Source organism: Ornithodoros turicata, chromosome 5 (genome assembly GCF_037126465.1).
Source record: "Ornithodoros turicata isolate Travis chromosome 5, ASM3712646v1, whole genome shotgun sequence".
In the NCBI taxonomy this organism is placed as follows: domain Eukaryota; kingdom Metazoa; phylum Arthropoda; class Arachnida; order Ixodida; family Argasidae; genus Ornithodoros; species Ornithodoros turicata.
This window is the reverse complement of record NC_088205.1, coordinates 55,919,345-55,946,949: the sequence shown is the minus strand read 5'-3', so window position 1 is coordinate 55,946,949 and position 27,605 is coordinate 55,919,345. Positions and strand designations below refer to the sequence as shown.

At 45.6% G+C, this 27,605-nt stretch overlaps 1 protein-coding gene across 3 annotated transcripts in view; it reads left to right on the top strand.

The window, feature by feature from the left end:
- Positions 1-27,605, top strand: part of LOC135394479 (dachshund homolog 1-like) — a 238,326-nt gene that overhangs the window by 138,368 nt on the left and 72,353 nt on the right. For all 3 annotated transcript variants that reach the window (XM_064625236.1, XM_064625235.1, XM_064625234.1), the window contains one exon: positions 14,542-14,669. In XM_064625236.1, coding sequence (XP_064481306.1) covers positions 14,542-14,669 — 128 coding nt within the window. The remainder of the gene's footprint in view (positions 1-14,541; positions 14,670-27,605) is intronic.

Genomic DNA, 27,605 nt, shown 5'->3' with positions numbered 1-27,605 from the left:
AAAACAAAATCCAATGATATCAAAGGCGTTGATCCCTTTCCAGCCAGGTACGACTAATGGTTAACTGTGTGTTATTTCGAATGAACCGCTATTACACATGACCTCCCAAAACACCTGTCTCAAAAGCCACATGACGCAAACCTCCCCGTCCCACAGGAACATGCAGACGCTGTTAATTCGTATCACGGAACCTATCGTCTGAACGAACATTGACCCTGAGATGACGTCTCCTGTCTTCATCTCTTGCCCTCTCGAATCAGAAATTATTTTGCTTCCACAGTTTTTAATATCCTGTTCCTGGTCGAACTCGGATGTCCTAAGCACTCAACGTTGATGTCGTTGCCTTCGCGTATCAATTTTTCCTTTACATCGAAGCTGCGGTCTTGTTGCGGAGTGGTATATTTTTATGTGAACATTGGGCAAATGATGTGACCAGCTGTCCTTCAAAAGCCGCGCCCTAGCTGCCCTGCTGGTGAAGCGACAAGAGCTTCATGATTCGCCTTTATTTTTCTATCTTATTTTCATGACGCATGCCGGCCTTATTTCACCTCTCTTCGGGGCTGCGATAATAAAGCGCTTCGCCATCGTCTCGGCGTCTCTTCTTTTACGGCCTACTTTTTGGAATGAAGTGTTGGCATTCTTGCTGAATAGTTCGATGCTTATAAGAGTTGCCAATTGTTTACGCTTTAATATTACGACTCATTTTATTTATTTTTCCCCTGCTCTACTCTCTCTCCCTCTATTATTATTATTATTTTCTGTCGGTAAACGAGACTGACAGTTACCCTACAGTATGGCCTAAGTCTCCTGGTATGTTGTCAAGAGGGCATCAACAGAAGCTACCTGGTATTGCCAAAACACCGAAGAATGACGAAATCTGTGGGTATTTTCAGAGAATTGTCCTCCCCTCTTTACCGCTCGAGAAGTTAGAATGTGTACTTTCAGTACTTCTGTGGCGTCTTCCCATCTGGTGCATCACAATGTGCCTTCACACGTATCTCTCCCCTGTATGTATAGACCGGCACGCATTGACTTAAAAGGGAGGTCGACACAGTGGAAATACAAAAGTCGCTGCGATTTGATAGATCACACGACATCTTTCGACTCTACCATGTGAACCGGATCAGGGACAGCCTGTCTCTCAATACGAGACTCGTAGCGGGAGCAGATTTCAAAGCTGAAGGAGAGGCGAAAAGTGTAGAAAAGTGTAGAAATGACCTAAGAGCTGAGGCAGTGACATTGATAATGACTTTGGAAAGCTTGAAAGTTATTTGGAAAGCTTGAAAGAGATCAGGTCCCCCCTCAAGTCCTCCGAGCCCATTTTCATGCTCTGGTAGACGAGAAGTTTTCTACGTTTACGGCATCATATACCGATGGCGCATCCCGAAACAACAAGTCCGCCTCAGCATTCGTCATTCCATCCGAAGGCGTAGTGCACGGAAGACACCTTTCACATCCAACCTCCTCCACAGCTGCGGAACTTTATGCCATTATTTTCTTTCTACAACACATCGCTGATTTTACACCGCGGGAATGGGCAGTCTTCACAGACTCCAAATCTGCACTTCAAGCAATTGAAAATTCCGGCATACGAGGCCCATCCGCAGCCCTAGTCGCAGATGTGTTAATGGCTTACCACACTATCTACGCAGCAGGCCACAGGCTAGTTCTCCAGTGGGTTCCAGCCCATTGTGGTGTCTGGAGAACGAGCAGGCCAACAGCGCCCCAGAAGCAGCACTCTCGTATCGGAAACGGACCAGCATTGTTCTGCTGAGAGGAGACCGCCGTTCAATTCTCCGACGCCTAGTGACACCCTGGCTTCCCGCCAATGGACAACCGACATTCTTCCCCCCTCTATGTTGAGCAGAGTTGATCCAACGCTCGCTTTCCGCATGCCACGAAACACCTCTCGTCAAGTTGCTGCATCAATCCACCGAATGCGCCTCGATGTGGCCTTTACAGCTCAGTGGCGTTACCGCTTGAGACAACTTGACTCTCCCACCTGCTGCCACTGTGGTGTTCTTGAGGATCTGCAGCATATTCTTCTTCATTGCTCCCATTACCAGCCTTCCCGAACCACACTCTCCGAGTCTCTTCGTCAGCTGGACTCTCGCCCTTTCTCCCTATCGAAATTGCTTGGCCCCTGGCCTATTCCAGCCCAGCAACGCTCTGCGCTCAAAGATCTTCTGACATTTCTGGACACCATCGGACTTCGATCGTTACTGTGAAGGGGCTCGTTATTTTATTCCCCACCTTCCCACCAGCAATGGGGTTGAGTATCGCCTGTGGCGATGAAGCTCCCCACTCTCCAAAGCCAAAATAAAGTTGTTGTTGTTAAAAGTTATTATTTCGGGTGCCAAGTGTGGCGCTTGAGTCGGGTACACTCTAAATCGTTTCACACCTTTAAAGGTGTAAAATAGGTGTATTAACAAAGATCACACCCCTTTCACACCCTACAACTTTGTTTTGGAAGTTCCTAAGGGTGTAACAATGGCGTACTACACCCTCAGGTGAAATATGGTCATTAGTGTGTCGCCTGGGTGTATAAAGGGAGTATGTTTATTTTTGATCACATGAACAAAAGTAAATATATACAACAACAGGGAACGGGAAATTACATTACAAAAGGGCATGGCGTGGATTTACAACACGTCTACCATCAGATAATATATGCAGATTTAGAAGATCTGTTGAGATAGTGCTTCAATTTCTTAGAACACGTTGCTCCACATTTCAAGACAGAACAAATACATGACAGTGCTCATCATATACTCAACTGCAGTTAATGTTTGTATGAGAAAAGTGGTATCAGAGTTAATAACATATATGCCTGCAATCTCAACGAACACGGGTAAGTCCTCCTCGGAAGGTTCTTTTGCAACAACACAGCCAACAGCAAATACGTTATCATTACCAACTGCACTTTTCACATAGACTATAGATTCTGCGTGAATATCACGGTCATGAATGTAACTCTGAATTGCTTCTGGGCCATGTTGAAGTAGTATCTCCTTGGAACCATCAGTAGATGTGGCATTTCTGATGAAGGGTTGCGACCACACATACATTTGATAAAATGTATGTCTTCTTGCTAATGAAAGGGTTACGTTCTTAAAATTTCGAGTTTTTCTAGCAACATCTTTAAAATGCAAGTGTTTCCCTTCGAAACGCATACACCATAGAGCTAGGAGAGGACCAAACATCCTGATGAGTCGCGGTTAATAAACAATGTAATGCATTTTATAGGGGTTAGATATTTGTGGGTACCACACTGCAAATCCTTGAAGAAATGAATAAATGCAACGTTCTAAGTAATTAACATGCACATGGGGGAGGTGCCTGCTCATGAGGTCTACAATTTCACGAAAGGCTATATTCAGCTGCCATGCTTCATTGCCATACACAGCTGCCATGCCATACATGATTGTCTGTTTGTCGGCTGTGCATGTTAACACACATTTAATCACCTTGATGTGCATACATATATGGACCTCAATGTGATTACATGCAATATGCTGGTAATTGTGAATACACAGTTACCAGCATATTGCCACGAACTCAGCAGTTTTATTCAGCGTTACACCCTTTATACCCCAATTACCATGAGGGTGTTAAAATACACCTTAAAAGGTGTGCGCCATGAACATTTTGATTTACACCCTTTAAGGTGTAAAACGATTTAGAGTGTAGGTCGACTCGGAATTCATCTGCGACCTGTGGTGCTTTAGTCGATTGTAACGCAAGCCCTCACAGTCTACCTTCATGATCCAACTAGGGGAATAATTGAGCTTTAGTCAACATACTGGTCCATGTAAACGCACTTAGTGAAACCGCACTGCGTCACGTGATGCGTTTCCCTTCCGTGACTCACACTCGAGTGTAATACGTGTAAGCTATACTCTAGAACCGTTTAACATTTATTAACACGATTTTAAGTTAAGCCTATGGTAAGTAAGTTAAGTTAAGCCTAAGAAGTTCTATGGTATCCACAAAGGTTAAGAGAGCATTGAGGGCAGAGCGTTGGTGGGGTGGATGTGGCCAGGGACCACGCAATTTTGTGAGTGAGAGGTGGCGAGAGTCCAGCTCGTTAAGGGATCCGGAGAGTACGGTTCGGGAAGGTTGGTGGTGTGGGTAATGGAGAAGAATGTGCTCTAGATCTTCTATAGCCCCGCAATGCGCACCGCAGTGTGAAAGGGCTCATTATTTCATTCCCCGCATCACCAAGCAATGGGGTAGAGTATAGCGCCTGGCGATGAACGCCCCATTCATCATCTCGCAATAAAGTTGTTGTTTGTTGTTCAATTGGGACTTTGCTTCATGCATCAAACCACACCAACAATCTGGGACTAAGCTGTCATCTTCTTTCACTGAAAATGCCTTCAATGTTCGCGTTCTGTGAAAGCATTTGTGTGTCTCTCAGCATTAGTCAGCAACGTCGGCGTTACCGGCTTATGAGGATGAAAACGCACTCTACGTGAAATGTGCAAGCCCAGCAATGAGGAATCGTAACATTTACGATGCAACGTGTTCCTTTCTGTTAAATTCCGCAATAGCACCGCAAAACAACTTCGGCTGTGAGCGTTCTAAATGCGTGGACAGATAGACGGGGAAAAGCAGCAAGGAGGAGGGGTTACTGTACGTCTTTGGTCGACTTCTGTCCAACGTCTCTCTGAAAGGGGTACCTAAAAACTCAGGGGAGAACCTGAGACAGCACCGCCAGTGTTGCAATAGAATAGAATATAATAGAAATAGAAAGAAAAAAATGGAAACGTAGGTCGCACTGGTACGGCCAGCTGTTCCAGGACGCTTGCCAGTGTTCGAATTCCTTACCTTATTCACCACTACAGTGTTAAGCAGAAGGAAAAACGTCTCAGTCCTGTTTTCCGTTGGCTGCTCTTGTAACTGATGTTTCGGACAAAACTGCCTACATGACAGTTTTGGCCCCTGGTGGCCCGTGCTATTAACCATCTTTTAGCGGTACACGTGAGGTGGAGTATAGCTGGCTCCACACTTGTGTAAAGCCACAGTCTGCATATTATTTCTGATTCTATATAGCCCAGTCCAATCCACGACAATTAGGTACCGAAATGGTAAATCTGACAAATATAGTCGTAAGTCGCGATAGATACGTCTGCGTGAGGGTCACATGGATGGATGCTTGCGTTTGCTACATTCGAAAGTATCGTCTGCCGTACGGTGTTTATGCGGTGGCCGCAAAAGGTTCTCCGTAACGATGGCAATCCATCTTGCGCTAGCAGACGCCCAGCTGTGCCATTCACAAGCTGCCCTTCTGTAGCAGCCCACTGCGCTGTGCAAACTATAGTACTATATTGCGGTACTGGTCGGACTGAGCGCCAAAGGAAAGCAAACGGCCTCCCGCGGTGGGTGCTACTAGCTGACGGATATTCTTGCCCCTTGAATTGTTTCTTCCTTCCGAAAAGAATACACGTGTGTGTAAGCGGTATTCCTCGTCTGCGAATGCGTCATCGTTGTCTGTATATTATTTGTATTTTAAAGGTGTACGTTGTGAATGTCCTTCATGGTTTATTTCGCGATATCGCGTTCCTATTCACGTTCTTGTAGAATATACTCAGGTATATACAGGTGAGTTGATACAATCAGATAGTATTGCCCAATTATTGACACTGTTACAAGATGTCATTTGGTCGTTTATTCCACTGACGGGAATTGTGAAAAAGGCTTGCCTCAAAGGAAGGCATCGTGCAACACTCTAAAAAATATAACTCTTTTTTGGGTGTAATTTGACGATACTCTGACTTCCTTTTTGTTGTATATGGACACCCTCTGGCAGAACTACACCCCTCAGAACGGGTGTCCTCTGAACACCTCTTTTGGTGTAATCCAGCGGTACCCTAACTGCCTCCCTTTCTGGTGTATGTCTACACCCCCAGGCAAGGCAACACCCTTCAGTAAGGATGTTATGCCGAGGGCAACAGAAACACAATAAGCAAAATAACAGACATATTATTTATTTGCATTACCTAGAATACACTGCATGCACTGCAATAAGAATTGCATAGTCACCGCACAATACAAAATATAAAAATGTCGACCAACATATCGACGAAGATCAAGGTATTACGGTGAGGCCAAGAGAAGTCCTGCCTGTGTAGTGAAGAAAATGAACTGTGAAATACCTTCATGAAATTACGGGCGAACCACAAATTACATGATAGTTACGGAGATGGATGAGGCTAGAGAAGAATTAAGACCACGCAACCACGGCCCTCGTCAGCACGCAAGCAGCTCAAGATAAAAAGTAAGGCAATCGGTCAAGAGCCAGCGAAGTGTCGGTAACGAAACTGAAACCATACCTCTCTGATTTCTGGTCAAGTGTACTACCAATTACACCATGCCGACATCGCCAACATACAAACTCGCTAGGGCCTTGTTCAGAAGACACGCACAGCACACCTGACCGGAAATCAGAGGGTTGTGGCCTTGTGGTTTCGTTTCCTTCTACCTCTTGCCTCTTGAGTCGTTGACTCTTGCCAGCTCCTTTACTTTCTACCACAAACTGCACCAACTGCGTTCGTTACGTATACCTCTTGAGTTTGCCTAACCGCCACATGTGACCGTTACAACGCGACCGCACTGTTATCTCATCTACTCCGTGCATTCCATTTCAGGTTCAAACATAATCTGAAAATACCCGCTTCAAAGGCACCTCAATCAACAAGACAAGACAAAATACACCGACAACACTTACCAAACAGCACGATGCAGCGAGCCACTCAGACAATATACTCGAACCGATAGGCACGGCGCAGCCGTTGCTTGCCTCCGTTCGAGACGCTGAACCGTAATCCTTGCAGTGTCATACTAAACTCAGATGGTCAAATGACCTGTAGTTCAACAAACGACCTGCCCCAAAGAACACGAAAACTACCAAACGTAACTCCAACCGCCATAGCTGGAGAACACAGAGTAAACAGCACACTGCTGCCAGACCTGTCGTAGCGAAGCATTAGAACCTTGATGGCAACACCTTTTTCACACCAATTCTCGAAATTACACCCTGCAGAGCGGGACATACACATATTACACCCACTTTACACCAAAAACACGGTGCCGTCTCCACGTTCACACGTACCAACTCGTTAGCTCCGCCCACAACCAACCTTACGGCAATAGGGGTGTATGGGTTCAAGTCCAACCGCTGGTGACTTTTTTTTAACTGTCATTAATCAAAACGAAGTCATTTTATTTCGCCAGAAGGTCACCAGTATCCCAAAAAATGCCTATTGATATGTTTATATGGCGCTAGGGAAAAAAATTATCATGTACCCCTGTAGGATTTGAACCCATGCCATGCAGTACGACAGGAACGAAATCGCTTCACGCCCTGGAGGGTCACGTGGCAATGCTCCTCGCGTTGATTGGTAAGAGCACCACCAACTCTCCGAAGTTTTCGCTCGGCGACCGATTCCCACCAACTCGAGTTGGTCATGGTCGGTGATGTCGGCCTACTGCCACCAACTCCCAAGTTGGTCCGAGTTGGTGCAGAAAGTTGGCCCGTATGAACGCCCGCTAACTAGGCCAACCACGGCAGGCAGTTCCATCACCACCACCACGGAGGACGATTCCATGTTGTTATTTTTTTGTATGTGTGAGTGTAAATAAAAATAACATGGGCAAATTGGCTCCACATTCTGATGTGTTTTCCCGCAAGCAGTTTATTTTATAATTCGTCAAAATTTATTCTATGAAATTAAATGATGAGAAGCGAGCAGTGATAGACTAACACTGGACTGTGATACAAAAAAAGAAAAGAAAGTTCAGTGGGGATTTAGAGGTAAATGCGAGAAAAATGCGTTAGCATTAAGTGCCTTTTCCGATCTAAACCCGACTTCTGGTTGTGCACTTCCCGTCTATACTTGACTTCCGGTTCTCCACTTCTGGTCTAACCTGACTTCCGGTTGTCCACCTCCGGTCTATACTTGACTTCCGGTTCGACACTTTCAATTACTATGAGTAAGCCCATTTAGTTAACCCTGTATTAGTCGCAATTACTTTCAACTACGCTTTAATTACCCCTTAATTACCGAAAGCAACCGCAGGTTATCTAAGCTATTCTTGAATGTCACTTAATTCCCTTTAACTACGTTTGCTTGATTTAATTACTCTCAATTTCTCTTTAATTGATGTTAATTACCTTTAATTACATTTATTTACCTCCGGTACTCTTTAATTTCGCTTAATCTTTCTCATAATTACATATACCTTACATTCATTACCTTTAAACTCAACTGTCTTGCTTTAATTACCTTTAGTTACTTACACGCCTTGCTCTTCTACTTCGATTTTATATCATTTACCTTCATTTACCTTCTGATCTTCCCTTTACATGTCCACTTATACCTCTGCCTCGGTGAGGCTTCACCATCTCTCTCTCTCTCTCTCTCTCTCTCACACACACATAGTTTTTCTATTTTGACACTCCTCATACTAACGCATTAAAACCTGTGCTGTCTAACAGTTGCAAGACAAGCGCATAGCCACCTGATTTAAACATAGCGCTAAGCCCGAAATGTATGCGTAGTAGAGACGACCACACCTGGGAAGCCGCCAGGAGCAGTAAAGACGTAACTCGTGCAGCAAACCAACAGCTCATACGCGCCTTGCACACCCGCAAGTTCAAACTCACCCGCGTATCTGGCGCGCCGCCAACACCGCTTCCGCAGACGTGCTCCTCTTCGTGACGTCACACGCCGCGGCGCGCGTTCATTCGCTTCCGCTCCGTGACCTACTTTCTCTTACTCTCAACTCTCCACTAGAGTCACTAAATAGGGGTACAGAGTATCGTAGTCCTTTTCCCCGCCGAAGCCGCCGTTCGGTGTTCGCGATCGGGCCGATCGTGTCACGCGGTTTCTCCTTCCGAGAACTCGCCGTTTCATGTTGAGTCACCTTCATCCAAAACCGGTTTCCTGGGTTGCGAGGTGGCTCGACTGCGCGTTGTTCTCCACCGGAGGAGGGGGAGTTGGCTCCCATTGGCTAGGCGACTCAAAATGGCGGGCTTGCTCGCCGGCGTGGCTCAGTGTCGCTACTCTGCTCCCTATTTAGTGACTCTACTCGCCAGAAACGTCCTCGTCTCACACGTGGCGTACTTCCCTCTCCACGTTTTGACCACGGATCGACGCGGACACTTTTCCTTGAAATGACGCTTGTAATGCATCAGACAAAAAAAAAAGAAAAAAAAAGAAACGTTGTCTGAAGGCGAATCGAAACGAAGACGATAGGCAACGTCGACAGCTATAATGAGATAGCGGCGCGACCTGGACGACCACGTTGCCTTTGGAATGGTCAGTATGGCAATAAAGAAAAAAAAATGAAAGGAAAGAAAAGAAGAAAGAAAGTGGACTCTGATCGCACATCAGTGCGATCTCAAGCGGGGAACCAAAGCGGAAACAATCTGAAGCGCAAATACTTCGCAGGCGGGAAACCAGAAGTTGCTGGCTGTGACGTCACGGCTGTGTGACTGCTGCCCATAAAACTCAATTGAAAGTAATGAGGCTGGTAACCTTTTTTTTTTTTTCGAATATATTTCATGTGACTCACAAGAAATCATGTGACAGCGTCCTTTTACATTTTTGGAGCAGGCGCTGGCGATCCCTTATCAGTGTTGGGCATAGCAATCCGAAGAAACAGAAAAAAAGAAGAAAAAAGACGACCAGATGAAGAAGCAAAAAGGAGATGGAGGAGGTAGCAGGAAGAAGAAATATTTGTAGGCACACGAGTGCCCCACCGTTCAAGTTCGATTATGTTTGCGGGTAATGTTAGTAGAGCTCGCTAAAATAACTGCAACGTTTGGCCTGTGTACTAAAATCGTGTTTTTCCCGCGTGCTCCGTGTGCCTGTTACGTTTGTCGTACTTATGTGATTTTAAGATGAGGGATGTCCTGCGCCTTTCATGGATTCTACCTCTAAAACTGAAGACGGCGTACTGCATGTAAAGTCCCTAGGAACGCCTGTAACCACGCCAAGCCTAGGCCTGCCCGGCCTTTTTCAATATCTTCGTTCCTCCATAATATGAAGTTCATTGATGTTGAGCTCATCATTCATAATTGATTGCAGCTACGTATACTATAGACCTACGAACATTGAATAATAACGAAAAGTCTCAAGAACGCTATCAGAAAGCAAGAGGAATCTCAGGCGGTAAAGATACCCGTTTAGGCTTACCAAGAGAACGAAGAAGTGATAAGAAAAGTAAACCTTCAATTTTTGACGTCACTCGCCTCACATGCATAGAGGCGAAAGAGAGATTTAACCCGTTCCACACGTATATTTCGGCAGCATGTTCAGCATGCACTTGTTTTTAACACTCTGTACATAGATGAGTTTTCAAAAACCAGACTTCTCTTTCCTTTCCTTTCCGCGCGTCACGGCAAAGTTATTTCCATTCGCTCGAAGTTGAGAACCAATCTCATTATAGCTGAGCCACGAATCATTCCGCGTTGCCCTCCAACATCGCCGGGAAAAGCTAAAACAATATCCGCGCACACAGACACCCTCTCCAAAACTTCATTCCATGCCACAAACGAAATTGACTCTGGCCGCGAAATATTGGCTGGGTTTCACGTCACGCTCCTTCCTTCTCAATATGGATTCTACGAAATGGGACGTGGACTTTGAATATTAAGTGTCACTGCTTCAACCGCCTATGAAAACAGGGAAGCGCGCTTCATGCTTTTCAGGAAGAGGGCGCTTCTTTCCAATACAAATTGAAGTCGTCTGTGCATGTGTGTGTGTACACGACGGTCAAGCTCGAAGTAGTGACGCTTACACGGCCCGACATTATTCCAACAGAGAGGAAGTGAGATTTGATACGCTCAGGGCAAATTGGGTGGAAACTGTGTGCCAAGGCGGGCCTTCTTCTTTTTTTTTTTCCGTGGGTGGCTCGAATTTCTTGCGTTTCTGCGCGCTTATCGTGGACCCGAAAGGTGCTTTCTGGTGTGGCGGTATGTGGTGGACGGGAAATGGTGCGTGTAGTGTATTTCTGCGTTGGGATTTTATGTGGGACTTTGCAGTTTAGAAAGGTTCTGTTTCTTTTTCCTTCTTCTTTCCTTTTTTAAGTAACAGGGGCCGTTCAACTGACAAATCCTGGTGAATGTGGATCATGCTCTTAGTGTGGATAGGTGCATTATTTGGATGTTTCAAAGTAGTATGACTTTGCTGTAGCATGTAATCCGTATATGATGGACTGTGACCGATTCTACGTTCATTGGGATTTATTCGTAGCACCAAGTATCAGTTGAATCAGCAACCCGTCTCTGTCCCCAGTGGCACCTGGCGCTAGGAAGTTCCAACGGCATTCCAATAATTACTATAGGAATAAATTATATGTCTTTCGAGGCCATTCCAGGGTTTTTGACCCTCGGAATGGCAAAGATTCCGTAGATGTTACATAAAGCAGCGTGCCTTTTACAATAACCGAATTATATCACCACCGGCCAAATATTCGCCCGCAAGCAAGCAACTTTCGTCTGTTATAATAGCAAGCAGCATCCCAGCAGTGGCAGTTTATCGGACTTGGAATTATCCCTTGTTCAGTAGAGAGAACGCGAACGTCATGGGTACTCTGGAGAAGTAAGCCCACAAGAGCGTATTCTACGCTAAAAAGATGAGACGGTGGCTTGCAGGTGCTGAGCGTTCTCTACTCCAGGTGCTTGAAGATGCAACAGACAGCACGAGCGTCAACAACGAACTGCGAAAGACAATAGACCTTTTTCACACTTGCGTCGTATCCTATCGGCTGTCCAGCGAAACACGATATCGCGCGCCAAAGCACAGCCGGCGCAATATTGGCGCCATCTATTGAATATGTAGGGAACCCTCTTCGGCGCCGTCAGGATCACAGATCATGCGCAGAAGCGTTGTGAAAAAGGTCAATTGAAACTGCAACCGCTGGCATATCAGAGAACTTCCAGTAGGCCGGCTTTATTATAGGGAGCGGGCCCAACCCAGAAGGCTGGAACTTACCTACGCTTTATCGTCAGCAGACTAGAATCTTGCATATTATGAAAGACCCATTCTCCACCCTAGCAAGCTTTGATTGGCAATGTCGGTGATTCGTTTTCTGTATTGGACGCATAAGCAGCAGGTCATCTGCGTCCTCGACAGGGCTGCGCCCTTTGCAGTTCGGTGATGGGACCTTCTACAGCTCGTGAAGGTGCCTGCCATCGAAGGAGAGGTTCCGGCGAAGTTGGTGAAGAAGAGATGTGATGAAGGAGAGACGGTGGGAGCCCATACTCCATGTGTGGCACCAGTTTTCCACAGTGCTGACTGTAATCCCGGAAAACATAGCGTCCATTGCGAAACGCTCCAGCTGTAAACAGACGCGTTACATCTGACTTGCTGAAATATGCATTATACAGGCCCCCACAGCTTCGAGCTTGTGCCGCTGATGTGTCAGCTTGCTGATCACCAGGAATTCGGCAGTGGCACTGAACCCATCCTTGCGTTGCGACGATCGTGGTATCCTCCTTCTCATTTTCTGCTTATGTGTAGGAATATAAAGGTTTCAATATCCGTGTCATAAAGAATTGTTATGGTCGTGGGTCTGCACCCGAAGAAATCCAGAGATGCACGTCGTTGGGGGTAGTCTGTCGCGGAATTAAACATGCCTATAGTCGGGTACGTGTCATCTTCTTCGCGTTTCTTGCACCAACGTGTCCTGTATACACATACTACTATGAGCTCGTGTATTGGGGTGCAACCGTACCTTTGGGGAGAACTCTCCAAAGAAGTAGTTTAGGGTTACTCCAATATCACTCGAAGACTCCTCTTGCCGGCGCACACGGCGCACACGAAAACGCTACTGCAGTGGGAATTGGTTCATGAAAGAGACGTTGGTCGCAGTTGGTTGATCATATCGTCTCGTGTGAGCTCCAGCGACGAAGTCGTCCCTGTTAGAACGATTTGGGCTTCGCATCTGTTGCATGTGAAGCTATTTCATAACAGTGGGCGATGAACATAAGACAGCAGTAGTGTAGCCAGAAAGATATTGTGGGAGGAGTGTTTTGGGAACTTTGCATGGAGACTGTTTCCCCTTTCGCTAATGCACTACCAAAGGTACCAGATCAGGGAGGGAGGTTGAGCCCCCCCCCCCCCCCCCCGTCGGCTACGCCACTGCAAGAGAGTGAGACGCAGTTGGCCACTCTTTAAAATACGCCACGCCTATAACTGACGATGCCAGAACGGCATGAGCACACTTGACTATAGAGTGTGTGCATATTGTAATACGTCGTCCAGTAACGTGCACGCTACCAGGCGTTATTCAGTACCTACCCATACATCCGTCACAAATTTCGCTTTATGTCCCTATGTCAGAGTAACTTGCATTGCATCCCATGAAGGTAGAAACACGAAACGGGCATCGCGAGCAACAATTCACACGCGCAACGCACAGGTAATGGCATACCTGTCGACCGGATTCGTGATCGGACTTACCCCATTAATTCCCACGTGCGTTTCCCTAGAACAACAACGGACAAGGCGAATGTTACCGGAGTGATTGAATGCTTTTGAGCTATCGTCATAGAGTCGTGATTCAACACGTGAGAAATCTCCAACTGCACCATGACATGCTCTGGAACAACGGAATCGGAAAGCACGTTCTCGCTGTTGTTCCGCGTGCTGGCCTAGCAAGACGCTTAAATTGTGAGTGACACCTTCTTGCGTAAAATTTTACTCAAGGATAAGGCTTGTTATTAGTGTTTCGTATGAATGAGATGGAAATGTCAAGGTGGCTCACCTGCTGTTGATGGGTGCCTGTGATGTCATGTCGCTTCGTAGATGCACTGAGTGGTGCCCCATTCTTTGAAGAGCCCTTACCCAAATAACTTGTTCCTGCGCTTCATAGCTGTTAATATATTATAATATATTATAATATTATAATAATAATATTATAATATATTATAATATTATAATAATAATATTATAATATATTATAATATATATTTCCAATAATATAATAATATAATATTCCACCTCTGCTGATGGTGCGGAACGATGTTTCGAAATTGTAAACAGCCGTATCTGCGCATTACCTTATCAAATGCCAGGGCACCGCTATAAGTATGGGTTTCTCAATTCAGTCTGATCCAAAATTTGACTCAACCTCGTTTTACTTTTGACACTGATACCGTCCAAGTTAAATAAGAAAAATGAAGAACTCCAATAAACCAAAGAACGTTCACTCTATACAGTTAAATATGTGGGAGACACGTTGAAAATTTGGAATTTTTGCTCTCCTGTGTTCGTAAAACATTTTATTTTGTTGTGAGACACTATAGTTCACTCAAGTTGAGTTCACTACAGATAGTTGAAGAATGTGTTAGAGCACGTTCATGAAAACAGAGAATGCGAACACACATGAGTGAAGAAGTACTGTGTTCGTTACCTGGATACAGCTTCAGTGTGATTACGCTTAAGTGTGAAATAGATGTGAACAAGAAGGAATAGTAGAAGGAACAAGAGTTTGCCTCTGGGATGTGACTGTGATGTTCTGTCGTTACAGCCAGGTGCGGCCTCCGAAGCGGTCGTCGATGACGTCATTGAGTCCCAACAATGGCACTCCCATTGGCATGCTCAACAAAAAAGGCCGACTTGACGATTACGCTGGCTACGAAAATGGTCACATGATTGGTAAGCATTACAAATTTCACGTTTCAAATCTTTCCATCTTACCATCTCGTTACCAATATCGTGTAAGGTCGTGGGCGGCACGAAGTAATCCGAGCCACAAAAGGCAATTTGCAGATCACTGCATCACGTCTGCGGGACGAAGTTCTGGCTCTGTAAATACAACGGAGATGTGAAGCCAAGAAATTCCAATATTTGAATCAGAACGAGACCTGGCCATGTGAAAATTCACATAACGGTGAATCGTTATTTCAAGTCAACTTCAAACACCGCCGAGAGCGTAACCCGTCAATTTACCTTTTCAAAGCTGCAGGACTCGCACGCCAAGACGTTAGACACCTATATTGATGACAGACGGGACTGGTGCTTGTAACACGAGCTGCTCGGTGTAAGTACACCATAACTATACAATAACTGCAATCGCTGGAACAGGAACAGTATTATCGCCAATATTTGATGCCGTTCAGTGATGTAACTGTTCGACATGTGCATAGTACAGGTTAGAATGTTTGCGCTGTTGTTAAGAAGAGAAAAGCAAGCGCCGGATGGGCGTGTTCTGACAAGGACACTGACATGAAAAGGTTGGGGGTTTCAATTCTCGAACGAGGGTGCCAGAAGTGCTCGGCAGCGTCGCAACGCATTAGCCGGGTCTCCAGCAACATTCATCGCAGAGCGGTGCTGCTTCTCAGCAAATAGCCTATGATCGTTCATTTATCTTTACCTATTAGCTTTGGCCCGTGCTACAATAAATTTGGGTACCTGTGGCGAAGATACTTGATCTAATTACCAATGTCTGTCAAATGCTAAAATTATGATGGCTTTAAACTCTCATGCGAGCCAGTCAGATACGGCGTATATCTCCTGCAGAGTAAAGCATTTAGCATCCAGAACGTGTTCTACCCACCTTCTTGACTCCCAGACGCGAGTTACGTTGATCGTAAATGGTACCTACAATTATTTCCCTTTGATTACCCGTTTTCATTTCTCACAGCGTATAAGCCGAAAAGAGGTGATTCTGCGTGGTACCCTCTCACATTATTGCTCATGCAAGTTTCCTCTCAGTACATAAAATCCCACCACGACCCGTCTTTTATTGGCCATGCTACGGCGAGATATGTTCACTGGCTCTACAGAAAGCCGCAAAAAATATAGAGAACGTTTCGGGTGTGTTATTTCTTGATAACCGGAGCAGTATATCAACCGACCATCTCGCAGCGCCATCTTCGGAGAAATGGAAAAAATGGAATCGTAAAGTCGGTCCTGACGGCTTTCGTCAGACGGAAAAACGCCGTACTCTTTTCTTTTTCTCGACGGGAGATTTGATTCAATTCGGTTTATTGCTTCTTTTACGTGTCTCTTGCGCCGTAAGGGTGCATAACAGCCAGCAACGGCTTTTTAACGATTGCCAAGTTGATTCAAATTTTGTAGTCGCGAGCACTCTTAAAAGCTGCTGTGCGGAGAGAAATTTCCGATGCATGCTGCAGTTTTGTGAAATTTTATGGACTGCTTCTGTGCTTGTTGCCAAGTTTTATTACGTTGGAACTTGTCTGGGTCTGTTTTTATGTACGACTTTTTTCCGTAGTAAAGTAAAAAAGCAAAGTAAAGTAAAAAGTGGGAACTTTCGCAAATAGGCATATTCTGAGCTTCTTCAAAGTCATATCAGGATGCTTCGTTACAATAGAGCAGTTTCGTATTCGTACATACGTGCGACACTGTTGTTAGGCAATAGTGTAATGTTCGCGAGGGAGTAAAATAATTACTTATATAGGGACGGTAAAGCGGAACAGCCGCCATGTTTCCTTGTACCGCCGTGTAAAACTCGGCTTTTAGATGGCGCACACAAGCTTTTACGTTTCAGTTCTTCATACTTTTCATATCAATGAGTTTCAAAGATGGATAGTTGCCCAAGACCAACGCCCGCTACAGGAAACAGTGCGAAGCCGCCACGGATTGGCGGACAGTCTCCACATTATAGAGAAGTTCTACGCAACGCATTCCAGACAGGTTACAAATTACTAAACCTCTCTTGAAGAATGACCACAACCCTTGACCAGTGCAACAGTTTAAACAGTTGTAACGGTTTAGCCTGCAGGAATATCAGCGTCATGTTGGCCTCTCTCTTTCCGCGTCGCCTGTCATCACCCATTGTCCCTGCCTGTTCGATGTGACCAGAAAGTAAAAGCAGTGAAAGTCGGTCGACCTGCAAAGCCTCGCATCAAGTCGGTTCCCACTGACCCCTTAGTCTGCGTTGTACGTTGTGGTGTGCGGGATGTGTCAACCACGCATCTTCCTTTCATTTTTCCTTTCTTTCTTTTTTTCTTAATAAACATATCCCCTCCCACACACACACACACACGCATCTTCTAGGATCGACGTTTTTGCTTCTACTCCTTTTTTCTTTTCTTTTTTTGCGGTTTCAACCCATTGAGAAGCGGAGCAGGCAAGCGCAGTTCCTCCTCGGTAGCTCAGTTGGTAACGTGTTGGCTTGCTGAGCTCAAGATCGCGGGTTCGATTCCTGCCGAGGACGGCAGCAACGTGGTGGAGGTAAACATTGCTTCCAGCACCGTGTGTCAGAGATTTCCGGCGCACGTCAAAAGAACAACAGGTAGTCGAAATCCTACCGCAGTCCTACGCTGCGGCACGTGCAGCATGTCGGAACACTAGGCAGACAAACCTCACGTGTAACATCACGGCACCATTACTAGGCTAGCGCAGTTGCGTGCGTTCTCGACAGATGGCGCACTAGTCGCCTCAGAGTTGCTGGATCAGGGATTCCTTCCAAACTCGATTGTTCAGAAAATCCGCAATGTACAGTAGAGCTATTGCGTTATCTGAAGCATAGATGTTAAGAGCTTTCAGAAGAAGTCAGTTTGTATGGGTTAGCCATCACGTTACAGTCCATATGCCAACTACGTATACATTGCGTATTACGATAATTCAAATTATCTTTTTATTTCTATTAATGCATACGTCCAACTTTTGCATGCATATCACATATCATATATATGCATGTCCACATTTTGTTTCATTTCATCCCTACTGTGTAAAAGTACTAAATGCTGCCCAGATGTTGGTTTACCATTGTCCATCATCCCATGTGTGGCACACCATGTTCATTCCGAGGAACAGAAATTTCTATTTTTTGAGTGAATGTTGCAACGATTGTGACCGAGGAAACGAACAGCATTAAAGTGTAACTTACTCGTGACTGCTTAAGATGTTCTTCCCCTCTAAAAAAACGAAAGAACCAAAAACTGTTGCCGCGAGTCCGACGCGTGAGTGTTCACTTGAGGGTGTAACCTGCAAAAACAGGAGGTGGAATATAAGAAGGCGCATTAAGGAAGACGGCGAAACGAAGAGGAAATTTGAGGAGGGAAGTGAGGAGGTTGAAAAAGAGACAATAGAGAGGGAGAGAAGAGTCGATATTCAGTTTCTGTGAAATTCTTTGGGAGATGCAGAAAGCTTTTCTGACAGAGATGGACGATAATCGGAAGCGGGACGGCCATTCTTCCAGTCGTTACTCTTTCTTTCTTTTTTTCTTCTTTGTCCTGCCCTCAGATATGCCCGGCACACCGATTATGTACAGTGTATATCCCGCATGCATCTGACCGTGCATTTGTGTACATAGGGCAAAGCTATCCTTGGAAGGGCCTCACATGAGAGCGGGGTTTCAGCTTCCACGCTCTAAGTTACACACTCTAAAGAAAAAAAAAGAAAAGAAAATGGAGTGTAACTTTCACTCTCTTTCTACATTTTTCTGTTCATCTTTACTCTGATCACTCCGCCTTACTCTTCCGAATCTCTAATTACGCTGCCAAGATTCCCGTTACATATAAATGAGCGTAAATGAACACAGACGGGAACTGTTACTTTCCTCTTTTACAATTTTTATTCCTCGATACACTCTTTCTGTTGCACTTCATTGCCCAACTTCCTTGTTCCAGATTGCGTTTCCTAGTCTGCAATTTCGAACATGATTTGTTTAGGAATTTCGAGACATTTGTCCGTTAAATTGCAGCAAACGTGCTTGCTGTTTTGTAGAAAATGTTGTTAGAAATGCAAACATGATTTCTTTTCTTTTTCTTTTTATCTCTGTACAATTACGGACTCTTTTCCTTTCAAATCGAGCGAAAATAGTGGTGTTTACTTTTGGCATTGCGACTGTATGAAAGCTGTATAGGATTTTATTTCAAAGACAGTTTTCGAAAAGTATCTGCTCTAGTACATGTTATGCGTTCTTGGAGCCGCAACAGGTGTCGCTGCCTCGGACTGGTTGGCATGGCTATGATGCGCTGGTTGTGGTGGTAGCAGTAATATGACGTTGTCGTATCATGCTGAATACGCAGGTTCTCATGCGTTGACTACCCGCATTTCTCTGAAAAAGTGGCTTGCGAGTGACCGACAAGACATGTGCGCATTAGCGAGCCCTCCTCTTGCTCGGTCCAAGTGGACATCCCTCTCAGCGTGTGCACGCGCGCAAGACGACGTCAGGCACAGGGCTCGAACATTACAGAGGGAACTCTCGATCAACAATAATAAAAAAAAAGCAATAACGAAGTGACGTTAGCGAAACACAACGACGCAAATATACCCCGTTCCCAGCAGCGAAATTTTTACTCTTTTGTTACACACTGCCTGGAGGGCATACACTTAGGCTCTCGAAAAAAAAAAAAATCTGCATACGAGTGACGTAGACTATGAGCGACGTTGTAACGCTACATATGAGTGATCTCAGCGACAAAGATTTTACACTAATAATAATAATAATAATACCTTTATTAATATGCCGAAGAACAGCCGAAGCCTTGGTATTGGCGCACGTAGACAATGCAGTATTTACAAATATATAGATATATATATATAGATATATATATATACAGATTAAGCAAAACATAACATATTCAGGAACGGGAATGTAACAGGAAAATATTAACACTGATACATACAGTACAGACTTAGAGATATACAGTACATAGCACTAAAAGGGAAGAAAAAAAAACTGTACAACTTCACATGTTACTGAGTGAACTCCAGAGGAAAGTTTTAAAAACGTTTGAATGGGACTTAAAGTTGTCAACAGAGGGGTGAATTGCGTTTGTCATTTGTTGAATACGTACGATCGGATTTGCAGGCATATGGTGGGATAAGTAATATATATTCGTGTGTCTGGTTACATTGACAGGTACGACGATATGAAGCTGATGTAATAAAGATGGTGTACCGAGAAAACCGTGTAAGATGTTATAACAGAGCATAATGTCATGAAAACGGCGTCGCTTTGTAGAATTTTTTTCTGGACAGATTCAACACGTGACGAGTCAGTGTAGGAAAGAGAGTTCCACACTGGAGACGCGTATTCCAGACGCGGTAAAATTAATGATGATGATGATAATAATAATAATAATAATAACAATACTAATAATAATAATAAGGAATGTTTGTCTGCGCAGCGTGGCGACATGTTGCATGTTGCATCGATGCTCAAGAAGAAATTCGTCATACAGGATCATCAATGTAACGAGCTGAACATTGGGTAGAAACTCGCAGTCACAACAGCGCGACGTGGTGATAACGAGCGAAACCTGCACCAGAGAGACAGCGAAGCTACAGTGGAAAATGGACTGAGAATGGAGCGATACCAAAACAGAGTGGACCACAGAGGCCTGGTCGAACAGAAGCGACAGTGTATATGGCATGGACAACAAGAAGAGCATGACAATGTATGACTAAAATCAGCTGCACGCAGAATATGTAAACTTCCGCTGAAATAGTAGGAGAAGCCCGCCTCTCTTCAAGGATCGAACGCGATCCCTGCGCTCAAGAAAATATATCCAGTAGCTCTTTGGTAGAGACAGAAGAAGACACGCAACACAAATTCCCAAGAATAAGGAACGAAAAGGTAAAGCAGGCTTCCCCTACGTGCTACTATAAGTGACACGCATGAGAAATTGAAAACCGCCTATTGCACATTCGGCTATTACCGATTTCGGGTGGGCTCCTGCGACCACTGTGGGGAAGCATCCCATGTCATCATCACATTTACTTCATTCATTTATTGCTGTTGTTCTTGTTGTATTACCGATTTGCATGTGTGCGCTTGCGACGCGGCGCTTGTCAAACGTAGCAACTCAGCAACTCAGCGCTGTGCACGACCTGCTCAGTCCCGGTCACCATTGAGCACATCCTCATGGCCTATCAACGCTTCACGAATGAACGACAAACACTTACGCGTCAACTCGACACCATCGACACATGACCATTCAGCACATCCAAGATTCTTAGACCTGGGCGCGATCCCGCTCATCAGCGCCGGGCTCTGCGATCGTTTATTCGCTTTTCTCACAGCCACCGGCCCACTGGACGAACTCTAAGCCCTTGCCCTGATACCTTCGTGGGCGTGCCATCCTCACTCATCCAATGATATCAACCCACGTGCTCTGGGGTAGTGTCCCGCAGCATAAGCGGGGAAACACCCCAAGACATAATCATTCCTAATTTAATTGTTGTTGTTGTTTTTTGTTCTTGTCATGCACACTGCTGCAACTAACAAGACCAAAGCGAGAACTAATTATTCATATGTTCGTACGTTCATATAAGTTAATAGGACGAGTGGAAGGGACTGCATGTGTCCTGCAAGAAAACAACTCGGAGAGCATGACATTAGAGCAAGTTCAGCGACCAAGCCAAATATAGCCAGTATCTCTGAAGCCAGTCCAACATCTCCCAATGTCTATAGTCACGGACGTACGGTCTTTCCTTCAACTTTTGCTCCTCAACAAATTCCATGTAGACCGTCACAAGATATCGCCTGTGACGTCTCCTGAAACAAGCGCCACAACTGAAGAAGGTTGGCAGACCTGAACCTGACAGAGATGTAAAAACAGGATGTTACACGTAGCTTGAAACAAGCTTTATGTGGTGAAAACGTCGCTGTTACTCTGTATTTACCCTTCTATTCTTAACGTAATCACGTCGTCTATTGCACGTTGCTAAACTGTCATTCTGGACTTTGAAAAACGATATTTATTTTATTTCGTATTATGAATCAGAACCAGCCTCGCTCAAAGGCACAGTACGACTGACTATTCACTACTGAGAAAACGTACACGCATAGTCTCGGATTCCATAAGGATAGATGACGTCACCGCGTGTGTCTCCTATGGCAACAGCGCGCGCACATTCGCAGTCTCTGCCCCACGTTGAAAGACTGCCAGTGCCAGCAGCTTCGATGAAGGGACCGCAATCGACCTCGGAGGAGGTTGCCAGACGTGTATGGCAGATAGCGCTCGCTGTGACGTCTTGTCAAAAGGAGAAATAAATTTTACGGTACTTCCCCGTCACGAAGAGAAATATTTTGGTACAATTTGAGACACGTGTGAGATACGTAATGACATCAGTTCGGTAGAGCACTGAAGACATGAGATCTGTACTTTGCACAAAAAAAGAAAAAAAAAGGTGCAGACAACGACGTTGAAAGTAAAAGGGATTACTATCCCTGACACACGGACACGTTTGAACTCCTTTACACAAAGGGACACCTAACGGAGAGACGTTGCGTGACGTGACGTGACGTGACACGCGGCAAAGGAGAATCTCCTTTTACGGAGCGGTCGTTTTGGGAAGCTGAGATCGGCGATCTGCTTTTCATCTGTAAAGGCGTCTGGCGTAGCCTCGAACGAAGGGCGATACGACGACAATACTCTCGAACGAAGGTTAAATCGTGTTTTCATTTTTCAAGTACTCGAAGTCTGCGTGCAGATATTGCAGTTGCAATACATATTTTGAATACATTGGTCGTATTGTTATGCTTACAGTTACTGTTATCTAACTACCTGTCGGTTGTATCTTTGGGTATATTTTTCAAGCGAAACACCGAAAGGAGTTCGCTCAATTCCCGTGTGTCACTGGCACGAACTCCTTTCGCGAAGATGCCCTTTGCAGCTGTAAAGGACCCGAAATGGGAAGGAGTTCAAACGAGCCCGTGTGTCAGGGGTATAATTTCGCTATCATTTTGCAGAACTCATTGTATGTTGTGTATTGTCCTAATTATTTAATTAATTAAGATTAATTGTGTAACTTGTAAATATTAAGTTTAGAGCGGAGAAAAAATAGGCACGTCGCGGGACTCCTTCAGAAAACCCCCAGATTCAGTTGTTGGCAATATGATACCTCTTACGTGGTTTCCTTCTTCGAGGCTTCGCAAAAAAGTGGCGATAAATTTGAAAACCCCCACGTGTCAACACGGACCCGGTGGTGGCGAAAGGGTTCGCCGTTGTCGGACTCACAGGGGTCGGCAACGTCACGACTGACGCCCTAGCGGAATGTGCGTTCCGGACTGGCTTCTAAGGGAACTGTGCCGACATATGTCTGAAAGCGTCTGAGGAAAACCCAGGAGAAATCCCAGACAGCACAGCCGGCACCTGGAGCCGAACCCGGGTACCTCCCAGTCTCGACGTGACATGGCGAGCACGCTAACCACTGAGCCACGCGAGCTGGTAACACGGACCCGGGACCTCAGAGCGCGCCCTGAACGAACGAACTCTTTCATTTCCCACTCTCAGCCTATCAGCGGGTCTCGTTCATTCAGGGCGCGCTCGAGGAGGCTATGGGAATCTGAAGACGCTCTACCATTTGTAAAATTTTTCACGGCTCTAAAATAGATGTGCACGAATATCTTGACTTGTGCAAGACAGCTGCCAGCCAAATCACGTTGGTTTCATCCTTTTGTCATGCGCCGTACTTTTCTTTTAAAAGGCTGGGTTCAAGTTACGCGAAACTCCGTTATGCACAAAAATTTCTGTTCAAATTGGGAAGTTTCTGTGAACTGTCAAAACCATTGTCTGTCTGTTTTCAACGAAGCAACGTGAGGTACCTGTCTTTCCTGTACAACCTGGGATACAGGTATAACGTTCTTTTTTTTTTTTTTTCGTATACGTAGACACATGTATGGTGAAGCATGTTACTACTTGCAGTAGCAGTAGCTACTTGCATAGCAGTAAGCTACTGCAAGTGATTGAGAACTGTCACACACATCTAGACAGAAACAACAAATGTGGAGAGATACTCAAAGGACTATATCCCTCAATACTGTGCCATTACTACCGAGGCAATCGTGTGTTAGTCTCAGATTTCAGTTATTCCTCCTTGTGAAATAGGTATGCCATCGAAATTTCGGTATACCCATGAGCACTGTGGTACAATGCTTATCCGACTTATCCGCGGAATTATTGTCAATGAGGCTGAGAAAAGCGCTCCACTGTCTCGCCGTCACAAATGTCACGTGACCGGAACAGAAACCGCAGTATCCTTCTCCCGGTATCACAGACCTCTCCCCAGAAGCCCTGCACTACGCTAAGAGACGCCCATGGAAATAGCTGCGCTCAGGCACTTCCCAACGTCCACTTTAAACCATCCAACCCCTTGAGAATAACCACCTCTCCCATATTTCCTTCCCTATTTACATCCCATCCACCCATACTCCGACTGCAACAGTCATCGCAAAGTGCTCCTTCGTTCCCCAACCCCACTTTTACTGTCGTTTCACTCTTTTTGCGTGTTCTTGTATTTTGCGTGCCGTATTTGTGCCATGCTTAGCGATAAGCCGCAAAGAATCCTCGCGCACACACAACCCATCCAAAACTGGCTCGTGCTATCTTTTCCCCTTTTATGCTGGCACATATATTTGCCAGGAGTCGGCGGCAATCCGTCAAAACTGTCTGGCCACGCTGTGTTTACTCTCGTTCCCCGAGCGCATTCTGCGCCATCGAAACAGAAGCAAACGGCGCGCCGGAAGATGCAATATGGAAATGGCGGAGGCACAATCATGCAGATTTTTGCTTGCCAGAGATACGGGGAAGCGCAACGCGCAGGGTTTTTGAGAAGAAGAGTGCTGCGGCTGATTGTGTGTATTCCGCCTGTTTATTTTGCGTGTGAAGTGTGCTCCTGCTTCGTGTTTGAATGTTAGTGGCAAACAGCGAAAGCGATTGGCGGCTTCACGCCGTTCCGCTTCTGGATGCTATCAGACTCGCTTTGTTTGATGGCTGTACAACGCGAAAAAAAATAAAAATAAAAAATAAAGCAGACACACACAAAAACAAACACACACGCGTGTTGATAGTATAGAAAAAAAATCAAATAAAAGAGACGTTGTAGGCCCCACTTAGCGTGCACTCTTAAAACAGAACTTCACCACACGCTGAAGGCAAATCATTGCACATAATGATATCATTCATTTCTAATTTGGAGAAAACACGGGGCATACGTTTTTTCGTGACCCTGTTTCACCACCACCACCACCATCTTGTGACATTGGGGAGGGGAAGGGTGACCAGGGTTCAAATCCGGGCGCCTGCTTGCTTTCTAGGTGTTCTCCCTGGATTTTCCTCAGACGCTTTAAGACAAATGTCGGTACAGTTCCCTGTGAAGTCAGCCCGGACGCACGACCCCCCCACCCCTGCTATAGTCGTGACGTCGCTCGCCTGAGCGTGGCCGACTACGGCAAGTAGTTTTCATCACCACCACTTTCTGACTTATGTAACTGCATCGATGTCGCGAAAAGGAGTACGCCTTCAGTGTTTAACAAATCAGGGGAGATAACGATGTCATTCGGGATTATGGTTGCGTGGGAGCGTGCTAAGCATTCTGTTTTATAAAGTCCTGTTTTTTTTAAAAAGAGCAATGAGGTGACATTTAACGTCGCTCGAAATCCTGCCCCATCTGTGAAGCTGTCCACCAGGAGTCACCACGCAAAATATTTTCGCTCTGCGGTGCGCTATAGCTGTGCAATCGTATTTACAAACAACAGTCGGAGAAAGCAGCCGCAGACGGCCGACACGATTCTCGCGTGACGTATTGGAGGCTCCGTGCCTCGTTTCTTTGTTTTTTCGTCGCAGTTCACGCGCCGCTTATACATGCTTAAGCTGTGCCGCTGTGCGTCACCGGTGACATGAGGGGAGTAGCGTACGTCACGACGTCCTCTCGCTCTGCGATGCGCTCTTTTCACGAGGAGAATAATTTTTTCAACAGTGTGTGGAACAGGGCGCTCGCTATGTAGGTCACCTGCACTCGTCGTTCTTTCGCAGCAACTCATTTTATTCGTTGGAGAACACTCTGCACCGAAAAACAAAACAGATTTTGGGGGCCACCTCATTGTTCTTTTAAGAGTGTGGGATCAGCTATTCAAACAAAAGAAGAAGAGGAGAATAAAGTAATTTGACGGAGTGCGTTACGGAGCGAACGTTACCTTCATTAGTGAGTTTTAGTATACCGTCGATAAGGTTATCGTGCCTATCGGAACCAATCGCAGTCGTGCGTGACTCAGCATCTTATCCACTGATTGGTTCCGGTTGATACGGTTCGACTCAAGCCACCTTATCAACGGTCTGCTAAAACTCTCTATTATCCTGGTTCATCTATTCATAATTTGGGTGCAAAAATGTGTTCTTTGGGGCATCAATCGTCTAAATCAGTTACTCGCTACTCTTCCGATTTAGCATGGGCCATCACCGTGTTTCCCTGGTCACCTGCTCGAGCTGCTGTGCACTAGTGTGCATCACGACGGAGGATTGAAGGGACTGCGAAGAGATCTCCTGAAATTTTCAGTTACTCATAGCTGACGGTCATACAGTTTATCAGTGCTTCTCATGTAAAGGATCAGAACGATACTAGAGGGAGCTCGTTGTTGCACACTGTTGGTAAAATACTAAAAGTGTAAGAAGGGAATCGCATGGACTTTAGTAGAGGGTTTTCGGGAACCGGTTGAGCACGCCCGGTACGATCAGTTGGGAGAGAAGGGACCGACGCGCATGCGCTTTACATCATGGGTATTGTCCTTCCCGCGTCCTCCTAACCGCTTCGAGGTGACGATCGGTTCGCTTCCGATCGTTCTCTTTCGGGGACTCCCGAACGGAGCTGAAACATGGCCGACACCGGCGCGATGGATTCCATCTACTCTCTGCAGCAACCAAGTATTCCGCGGATGGCGTATTGGTTCCTCACAAAGCTCCGTTTCTCGAAAACATCGCGGTTATTAGAGGGACGGTCGCATCCGGAAACCCATTTATGAAACCGATACCACTATGTTCGCCGTCGTGTGACAATCTACTTGGCTTTTTTTTCGCCCAAAAAGTGCTTAGATATGAAATATTTCGAATTTCAAAACTCGGCGCTGCTTGCGCAGCTGTAGAGGCTCCGGCGGCGTGACGTCACTCCCTAAGCGGAGGAGTGAGAGGGGGGCGCTCAGAGGAGGAAAGGCGCCGTCCAGACGCTCCGTAACTCAATTGAACGGCCGCGGCATTCCTTTTCTCAAGGTCGCGCCCTCATTCGTTCTGAGGGAGTGACGTTTTCTAATTTTTTCAGAGATGGAATTCCGGAATACGCTCAACATCCGGCGTCTGCTCTTGTCATGAATTCCATCGAATCACAGGCAAACTACGCCACTATTTCGCGTGGGATTTTCCATACCGTGGTCAGTGATCCACGAACGACACTATAGTTTCGAAATCGACTGGAACGAATGCGAGCGTCCCTTTAATACATAGAGGTCAGAAACTCTCCGCCATTTTGAATGCCATTCCATGCGGGGATGCTGTAGTGATTTGGAACTGTACGAATATTCCATTTCGTGAATTATACAATGTCTTATCGTCGAATATGTGTATGCAAGTACGTTTGTTTTGTTTTGTGAAATAATCTTTAGACTGCCTCGGAAAAATTTTTGTCGTCTATGCTTGGCGAGAGATGGCCCCCCGGTTGCCGAAAACTCTTTATGGCGAGGCCCCTTGCCACTCGCCCTCGCACCTAGGCGAAATCCGCCTAGTATCCGACTTTGAGAGGCCTTTTGGTTGATTTGGATTTTGTTGTTCGTTGTTAGAACGCGTTGAGGGTATGATACTATTTTCTGACACTACCCCATTTGGTATATTAGAATATCTGTAGTTC